At 42.0% G+C, this 10,149-nt stretch overlaps 1 protein-coding gene across 3 annotated transcripts in view; it reads right to left on the reverse strand.

Annotated features, from left to right (window-relative positions):
- epb41l4b (erythrocyte membrane protein band 4.1 like 4B) overlaps positions 1-7,436 on the reverse strand; it is a 33,159-nt gene extending 25,723 nt beyond the window's left edge. For all 3 annotated transcript variants that reach the window (XM_033641189.2, XM_033641187.2, XM_033641188.2), the window contains exon 1: positions 6,553-7,436. In XM_033641189.2, the coding sequence (XP_033497080.1) occupies positions 6,553-6,843 (291 nt within the window). In that variant the 5' untranslated portion in view covers positions 6,844-7,436. The remainder of the gene's footprint in view (positions 1-6,552) is intronic.
- Positions 7,437-10,149: the final 2,713 nt, after the last annotated feature.

A 10,149-nucleotide genomic window follows, 5' to 3' on the forward strand; every position in this document is an offset into this window, starting at 1 on the left:
AGCAGTTTGTCTCACTCGGGATAGATTGTGCTTTTTGGTTCATAGTTTATGATTGACGTGCGATTTATTCGCGTTTAGAGGGAATAAATTTCCGTTATAACGGAAACGTGGGCACAGTTAGCTAACGTTTTACAAAATACACAGACTAACTAACTAACTAACTAACTAACTAACTAACTGATTGACTAACATAAACAACTGAAAATTGAAAAAAAAATTAGCTTGCACCGTTAGCACCGGTAAGGGAAAGCATGAGGGAAAGCGGTTGACTGGAAGTCATGCACAAAAAAACGGAAGTTGATCACTATTTACTTCCGTGTTTGAAAATAAGGTGGATACAAGCAGATGGGGAGAGAAAGACCCGCCCCCTCTGCCTTGCTCTCTCAAACTCAGATGAAACGGTAAAACTAAGCAGTGCTGATCAAATATTAACCAAATTCTGTAACTGTGTCGCCTATTTCACGACTAAAATGTTTTCAATGGCATATTTTAATGCAATGTTTAGCTGTAATTTAAGGTTGTTTGTTACTAGACAGTCGCCATATTGTTTCTGAGTAAATCGTGTTGGCTGAATCCAAATGTCCACCCTCTGGACTTGCGGACCTCGCGGACATTTGTATGTAGTGTGACATATTTCCCTTTATCACGTAGAATCCATGAGGGCAGAGACTGCAAGTGGCTGACAGACAGCCTTCAAGACTGATTAACTCGATGCCATGGAAACGTTCAACTATCGCTGCTGTCATATTCATATATATGTCATATAAGTTGATGAATCGTGCCTACTCATCTGTCACTGCAGATAACAAAATACAAATCCCATGTATAGCCTTTTTTTTTTTTATCATAAACTGAGTATAACTTATATAAGAAGACCTTCTCTTGTGTTTTTCGGACATTTTTTAGTCTATATCACTGCGTAGCCTGATAAGCTGCAATGTTAAATGCATTTTCAGTTCTTCTACAGCCTAGACTTCCACATATTTCTGTATCATGATGTGGTTGAATATCATATCTGGCCCCCACAATTCAAGTAGCATTTTAATAGACCTAACTATCAATAACTATTTAACACATTCATACATTTTTTTCTGCAGTTGAAAAAACCACAACGTTACGTCCATATTGCAATGAATTATGGGTTATTAAATTAGTAAGGTCTGCTGAAATCTGCACCCCAAGCGGACTCTCTGGAAGTCTGCAGAAAGGCCACTTGAGGCCCCTTGTGGACTGGATGAATTGTGGATTTGGACACTCCCAGACTTCCCGTGAACCCGCCTGCAAAGTCTGCAAGTGCGGTGAAGTCCGGCCACTTGGATTCAGCCATTATGTCACCCACCAGTGAGAGTGTTTGTGAACAGGAAGTGGAAGCCATACTGTTTCCTGTGTTGTAAAAATGGAGGCTGATTGGACGGTAAAACTGAGCAGCGCTGATTAGATTTAAACCAAGATTCTGTTACTGTGTTGCCTATTTCACTCCTAAAATGTTTTCAGAAACATTTCACTGCAATTTGACATCATTTGTTACCAGACGGGCATTATGTCACCCACCAGCTGGAGCGTTTACTGGCCCAGTGCAGAGCAATGCATTCTGGTAGTTGTAGGTGTTCTACCTCTTGAGCAAAAGCAAATGCCACAGCCCTTTCCCTCTGTTTTCTCTGGTCATGTAGCACCAGTTTTAAATGTATTTGTGTCTTCCCACTGCGCAGACAGCCTAGTTTTATGAGAAGACAATCCCTCCAGCAGTGAAATACTTCTTCAAGCACAACTAGGAACACTTTGTCCCAAACTTCCCCTGAACAATTCATGAGCACATGAGCCTCATCGCCCCAGCGTGAAGACCTAACCCCAGTCTGACCCACATAACACCCAGCGGGTGTGTAGAAAGATGACAGCCTTGTACTTTGGATCCTGATAACCAGTCTAAACTTCCTGGTGAGTGTATGAATGTGTGAGGAAATCAGTGGTATTAAGGGATTGGGCACAGAAAAAAAAATCACGCTCCTGCTCATTCTGCAGCATGTAGTTTTAGAGAGGCTGATTGAAATCATAGCCTCTATCACAGGGGTGCGCACACACTGCTGGCAACACTGTCACACAGTCTCTTACACAGTGGAGTGAATACTGTACTGTTACTGTAAGTGTTAGTCATATATATCAATTTATTGATACACATTGATTCTGAATACTTGAAATGGTTTCACTGTTTACTGCACACAAGACAAGGTGTCTTCATTTTATAGCCGTGTTATATTTATCTTTTAAAGGAGCAGTGTGTAAGATTTAGGGGGATTTAGTGGCATCTAGCAGTGAGGATTGCAGATTGCAAACAACTGAAACTTCTCCCAGTTAGAATTCCTTCAGTGTTTATTGTTCAGAAGGTTTTCAACAGGAAACAAATGATCTGTAGATGTCTCCCTCTCTCCAAAACAAACATACCTGATGATTTACACCACTAAAAACACTGAATAAAGCAGCTTACGTTACCAATCAGTGTCTCTCCTCTGGTGTTCACTGCTAGCCCAGGACCTGCTGATGTGCGCTCACCTTTTTTCTCTGGTAACTTAACATCAAGATGTTCAGGAGGTTTTAAAATGAACTATCAGAATCAGCCACATGCTTTTCCTTAGTCTGTACAATGAATAAATATGACAGACATTGGAAAGTATTGTAATTCATGTCTCCATCTGCTGATGACCCATCGTGCTAAGAGTATGCATGCATAATATGATGCTTATTCCACTCCAGAAGAGACTTGATGACCACTAAAATAAGGTGGGGAATAAAGCAGATATATCGATATCGGTATTGGCTATCGGCCAAATAAGATGTTAAATATTGGCAAATCGGCTATCAGCAAAAAACCCAATATCGTGCATCCCTAGAACCCGGGATTCAAACCAATAAAATCACTGATGAAAGCAGTTTCACGTTAAAAAAATCAATGTTTTTTCAAAGCTGCTTGTCGCAGAGTGGCTGCTAAATACAGTGGACGACGCAAAAACGTGAATGGCCCTATCTAGAGCCAGTGTTTGGTTTGTCCATTCTGGACTACTGTAGAAACATGGTGGTGCAACATGGTGGACTCCATAGACGAGGACCTCCTTCCCATGTAGATATAAACGGCTCATTCTAAGCGAACAGAGACATGATGATTCTTATTTTCAGGTGATTATACGCTAAAGAAAACATAATTATCATATTATATTCCATTACTGTCAATATATCCCCTACATCCTACACACATTTAAGTTGTTTTTAAAGTGCAAAATCTCTTGTTTAAGTTTATCAAATGTGAAAATTGGACATTTTTCCTTGTCTTAACATTTCAGTAAAGTGAGTGTTTCGGGGTTTAACCTCTGGGACACTATTGTCAGCATTATTTTTTATTTTTTTCTAAACTTAAAAAAGCCGTGGACGAGGACCAGCTACCTACGTCAATATGGACGGCTCATTCTAAAGTAACAAATACACAGAACAATTCTTATTTTTAGACAATTATACACTAGGAAACCATTTCTGCTAGTATATCCTTCTAAATCCTTCACACTGGACCTTTAATAAAACTTAAAATTTCATGCCCTCATTGTCAATATCTTCATGTGGTATCAAAAATAGTATCGAATATCGATATTTTTCAAAGGGAGCTGTATCAAGGTTAGATATTCCGGCATCGTGACAACACTACTTCCTGCTTTTTTTTGGCTGCAGTCAGCTGGGAGTGAAAGACTAATACGCTTTAATAGGCGAGTTTCAGCCCGGTTCAACGCACCTGACCTGACATGAACAAACTTGTTCCAACACACCTGTGACTAAGTGGCCAGCTTAACAGGCCCTGTGTCATTTGTTGCTGGAGCTCGGCAGAAGCTGTGGCATTGTGTTATTGTTGTAATCTCCCTATTGGACTGTAAATGAAATATCCTGTACCCTGATAACCCACTGTACACTGTCTGAACGTTTCATAGGTGACGCAACCACACAGCAGCTTTGGTGACACATGCAACCTTTGAACATGAAAACATCTTACGAGAAGCCACTTACGCACGAATACCCACACACAGTCACTCATCATCCCACCTACCCCTCACACACTCGTAGCACTCGTCTGTGACACAGAGTCCGCACAGCGGTAAATCAGATCAGGGAGTCGGGGAATAGAGGGAGATGGATGGAGAATAGGCAGAAAAGGGAGAAGGAGAGGAGGGAGGAGGGCGCGGAGTGCGAAAGAGTAAGACAATGAGCGAGGGAGCAGGCCACAGAGGGAGTGTAAAAGAAGATTAGGAGGGAGGATGGCACACGGAGGGGAGGCAGGGGGGAGAGCGGAGATTGGAAGATCAGATAGAGGCAAATAGACAGAGAGAAGAAGAACAAGAGAGAGGAAGGTGCTGTAAAAGAGCAAACAGGAGGGGGCAGCTTCAGGTCTATCTTAGATTTCCCAGCAGTCAGAAATGGGGAAGTAATGTGATGAATTGGCTGATCATAACACCATCTGGAGCTGTACCTCTCACTGTACAGGAAGAGGCACACACACACTAACACTATATAGGCCAGTATGACTCTACAGGCAGGGAAACTTTGGTAACTTATCTGTGCCAAACTTTAAATAGACACATTTTAAATACACATCGTTGTTGATATTCACTGGGGGTGAAACTACCAGTGATTTGCATCATTGATTACTCTTTTTATAATTGTTAGCCCAATAAAAGTCCAAAATATAGTATAAAAAAGCTAAAACCTGTGTTTCAGAGCCAGAGATGAGGTCTTCAGGTTGCTTGTTTTGTTTGTCCATCAGTCCAAAAGTCAAATGTATTTAAATTACAGTAAAAGCAGCTAATCTTCACGTTTGAGAAACAGGAACCAGTGCGCTTTTAGCACTTTTTCGCATGAGAAACAGTTAAATAATCACAACTGCTGCTGATTAACTGTCCTGTCAATCCACTAATCATCTGATAGACTAGGCAAGTGATACTTAACTAAATCTGGCCCCACCATACAGTGCCAGATGCCGTTTTTTTTATTTTCTTTTAATGTACAGTGCCATGTGTGTAAAAAAAATTAATGTGTAAAAAAAAGCATCAAAATAGAGCTTGTTAATCAAAAAAGAAGTGACAGAAGGGATCCCACAGACCCCCTGACAGAAATCTGGGCTAAGACCCGAGTATTCTAGCAACACCCTTGCGTACACCTGGTCTGTGCAGGGCTGCTGCCACTGGCCCCTTGACCTCCTGACATTTTGGTAAAGCAAGCTGAGTATCCCTAATTATTGAGCCTTAATTTGAGCTGCTGTGTCTGCTGGATAAATGAGGGAATAAAAAGCAGCAACAGGACAAAACACTTTTCCAAATTCTCTAACCAGGACTGTGCTCAATTAAGTTTTTACTGTGATTAAATTAGGTTTTAATTTTTCAGATCAGCCTGAGTCATAGGGCTGTAACTAAGGAATACTTTTACTGTCAAATAATCTGTCGGTTATTTTCTTGATTAATCGATTAGGTGTTTGGTAACAAAATGTTAACAAGTGTTTCCCAAAGACCAAGATGACGTCCTCCAACACGTTCTCATCGCAACTAGTTAAATATCGCTGCCTTGTCAGTGGCCTTTCAAGTCTAAATATGATGCACTAGGTACCCTCCTGCATCTGTCATTGACGTTCCAGGACGACCTCTCAATTTACGCTTGTTACATGTATAGTGTCTTTTAAAAAATACATTCTGCTCGTTAGATGCAAATACACTTGCAGTGTTGGTAAAACAACTTGTTTTAGGTTTATTTCCTTGTGTAACTAAAGCATGTGGTTAGGTTTACAAAAAAAACATCATGGTTTGGCTCAACATTCACATGGGAATCAAACAGCTGGCTCCTGGGTGAAAGTCCAGGATTTGTTGGTCCCACCCACCTCCACAGGGACTTTCCAGCTGTTATATTATGTTGTTACCGGCTGTGTTTCAAGCTGACACCATCTGGCAATGTTAGAACCTGACACCTACCGTGGGTGTATCATGCTGCAGCGAAAGGTGTCTTTTGGCTTTGGCGTCTGTTGCGGAAATCACTGACAAAGTTGCAGTATTTGACAAGTTGGGAATGAGAACAGGATGCATCCTCAAATGTTTTGTTCTGTGCACAACCCAAATATGTTATATGAGAGGAGTAATGACACAAGAAAATTTACATTTAAAAAGCTGGAATCAGTGAACATCGACTTTTTTGCTTGAAAAATTACCCAAACAGATTAATCCTTATCAAATTAGTTGACACATGATCAATTAATTGTTGCATTGTTGTGAGTTGCATTGAGTTTCTCCTTATTTTGAAATTTAAAAAAGTTGCAAGTAAAATCAAACAACCCTGAGTCAGGCTAAATAGGACACACTGAGGAACCCTGTCTTTTATTTTTTACAAGGGACCACCAGGAGCCCCCACAGGGTCCCCACGGGGTCCCCGGGCCGCACTTTGACACACACTGACCTAGGCTACCACCTCGCCCTGCGACATGGACTCTGTTTACACACAGTGTAAACACACACACCGGACAGGCTTCAGCTCACTCACAGGCAAATCCACATTGACATCGGAGCCGTCCAGCAGCAGGACACGGCAGGTGATGGTGGTCCTCGCCGTCCCGGCCGCCGGGATGTGGACCGCCGCTCCCCCGGTGACCACGGCGGGCGCGTGTACGACCTGCTGCTGATGTGCCAGGAGCAGGGGGTTCCCAGTCACCCCTCCTGCCCCTCCTCCTCCCCCTCCTCCTCCTCCTCCTTTACCGTCCCGCTCGTCCCTCTCTCTCGTCTGGAAGCGGCTCCGGGACCGGCGGCTGAACGTCCGGCGCAGAAAGCCCATCATCTTCCTGATCCACAAGGTGAGGAGGTCCGTGCTGTGTCCGTGAAAACTGTTCCACACAGCAGCAGCCGGGGTCCTGCTTCTGCTGCCGCCGCCTCCTCCTCCTTCTCCTCCTCCTCGTCCTCCCCGGGGCGAGGAGTCACTTAGCAGGCACGGGGGAGACTTCAGGGCTGCCGATCAGTCCTCAGGCTGAATGTCGGCAGCAGCGGGGGGACTCCAGCCGCATACTAATGAAACTAACACACATCGACCACCGAGGCGCCAACCAGTTGATTTCCAATCATTGGGCCCGGTGTGAACGACAGGACTCCCTCACGGAAATACAAGCAGCCCTCCTCCTCCCCCTGTCCTGTCCTCTCCCGTGCACCTGCCTCCTGCTTCGCTCGCTGTTGCGCACCGACTCTGAATTCCCGGAGAAATCCCGTCCGACGCTCCGCAATGGGAGTCACACGGGGCTGGGGAGGGAGGAGGAAAGCCTTACCACCTCTGGACCGGACCCCGGTGGTTGTTGTTGCTTAATGCCACCGGCGAAGCGAAACTGGTCTACCTCACAGGTAAAAGTCAACCAGTGAAACTGGACAAACAGTGTGATCTGCGCCTGCGTAAAAACACAGCGCAGAACAAACTTCTGTTCCTCCCGACTGGCCGACCCATCAGCGCCGGTGAACCAGCGCCACCTGTCTGCCACCGGTCAGCTTGGGCAGGGAATAGGTCATGGCCGATCATTAGTGGTTCCCAAGTTGGGGCCCACGGCGCCTCAAGGGTCGTTAAAGGGTTTCCTGGAGGTCCCCACATGATGATGATGATTTATGTCACTCCATTTATCAGAGCCAGAATGCTGAGAGTCCTAGTCAAAACAAAACACCGCCATGACATTTAAATAGATAGATGAATGAATGAATGAATGAATTAATTAATTAATTAATAATAATAATAATCTATTTAATTACTCTTTTTGCAAAGATGCTCAAGTTACAGTGCAGAAGCAGTTCCAAAAATATATCAGGTTTCCATTCATGCATTTGAAAATATTATTTTAAAAAGTAGCCTAAAAGTAAAAGGACAAAGATACTTATCCAAAAACATAACAAAAGAGACACAGGGGCACCTCGGCAGTGTCTAGGAGGTCAACTGGCACCTCTTTAGCTTCCAGTTCACACTCCATACTTAGTCCATGCAGAGACTTGAGCCTGTGACCCTCCAGTTCCCGAGCCTAGTCCCTATGTCCCTGAGCTACTGCTGCCCCAAGTTATACAACATACATGGGTTATATTAATGTAAATGACTATATATACATTTCAGTACATTGGTACCATGTCCAAGGAAAGGAAAAACAAAATGATGATTATTTATCTCCCTCTGTTTATCAGGATCCAGGACTGTAGGAATAACAATATTTTATAGAATTTTTATTTTTAAAATACATATTCATTTAGTTATCTATTCAACTATATTCTCTTTCTTTTTAAATATATATTTCTTTCTCTTTTTTACGCAAATATAGTACCAGAAAGCACAAGTATTGCTAAATTATAGTATGATAAATAAATTAGACAACATTCATGGATTGTGTTAATGTAAATGACCACATATACAGTACATTTTTTACACATAGGTACCATGACAAAGAAAAAGAAAAAATATGACTAATTTGTTAAAAATAAAAGCACTGGTGCCTTTCCTGCAGCAGGCAAACACGTTCACCAGGATGATAATCAAGGAAGGGTTGCAAAATATTATTAAGAAGTTATTTAATGTAGCATTGAGGTGTTCCACGTGAAGCATGATCCTTTGTACCACTTATTTATATTTTCTGTGAAACATATGAAGGTCTATGGGCTCTCTCTACACTGCCAGGGATGCAATTATGTCTGCTGAATATTTTATTAATTTTCCATATTCAGTTTTATTGCACCTAAAAACATCAGAATCTGCCTATGAATTATTTTTATGACTGCGTGTGACTACCTGTAAATCAAAGAAAGAATACACTGTAAACTTCCCACATTTCCTATTTCCACATTAAATATACAGAAAAATGCAGAAATAAATGGGGTCAAACAAAATAAGTGACTTTCTTGGATAAGAAGGAAAAAAAATTCTAAGAGAAAGTACAATAGCACTCTGATTGAAATCAGTGTCATCAGTGTGCTTCCACCTCATGCTTACTTTCTACATTTACAAAAGAAACACACACCCCCTACTTCAGGAACTATTTGTTCGTGTTGCTAACCTATATGACATTCTTTCATATTCAGCCACCTTTCCTTTCTCTGTAACAGTCCTTTGAATAAGACTCTCCAGGTGTCTTCCACTTCCTGAGAGTAATTTTCTGGGCAATCATTATAGCTGTTGGTGTCCAGTACGTGTGTAAATTTAAAGGGAAAGTTCTGTATTTTTGAACCTGGACCCTTTTTTCATATGTCTTGGTGTCTAAGTGATGAATGGAGACAATTTTTTAATTGGTCCAATGTAATTCCTACGAGCAGTTGTGTGCCGTCAATTAACATAGGGCTACATGATATGCAATTTTTGTGATAGTGCGATTGGTGCGGCCTTTGGACCTTCTTCAAGATCAACAAGCGTATTGAGACATAGCTACATTTACCTGTTATATGGGCCACACCTTTGTTACACACCTGATGGTGATTAGGTCATGCTACACCATTAGGTTGAGCAAATCAGTCACATACAAGTCACACAGCTGACAGTGGTTGGATCATTATGCCACAGCATTATGTTGAGCAAAAAAATAATTTTGAGGCCCTCAACAGACCTAATCACGTCATCAAAGCAAATGACATATACTGCGATTGCAACATGAGTTGTGATTTTAGTAGGAATAGTAATTTTTGCATTTCACTTCCACCCAAAAAAAGTAAAAAAGGCGATGTAATTTTTGCTGAGTCCTGTATAAAACAAGCATATTCCCTTATGTCTGGAATATGATTTGTAGTCTGGAGCATCTCTGTAGCACTACAATGCTTCATTTATGATATGCTGTGACTCATTTTACCTTTTTTAAATATTGCAGCTCCTGTGATTTGGATAATATTTCAATTAATTGCACAGCCCTACGTTTACATCCACTAAAAGTGCTTGTTTTTGCCACTGACAGGCTCCAATTTTATTTTAAATGTCTCTCCTAAGGAGAAGTCTCGCTCTGAATGTCACGGAACACGGAACAAATGAAAGCCTTTATTCATCAGGGCCGAAGCACCTTGCCTGAAGTTCATTTTTTCTTTCCATGTGCTGACCCTGTCCTTCAAGAGCACCTGCGTTTTTTCCTTGAGTGTCAGCTGATAAAGA

The sequence above is a fragment of the Epinephelus lanceolatus genome, chromosome 10 (assembly GCF_041903045.1).
Source record: "Epinephelus lanceolatus isolate andai-2023 chromosome 10, ASM4190304v1, whole genome shotgun sequence".
NCBI classification, from domain to species: domain Eukaryota; kingdom Metazoa; phylum Chordata; class Actinopteri; order Perciformes; family Serranidae; genus Epinephelus; species Epinephelus lanceolatus.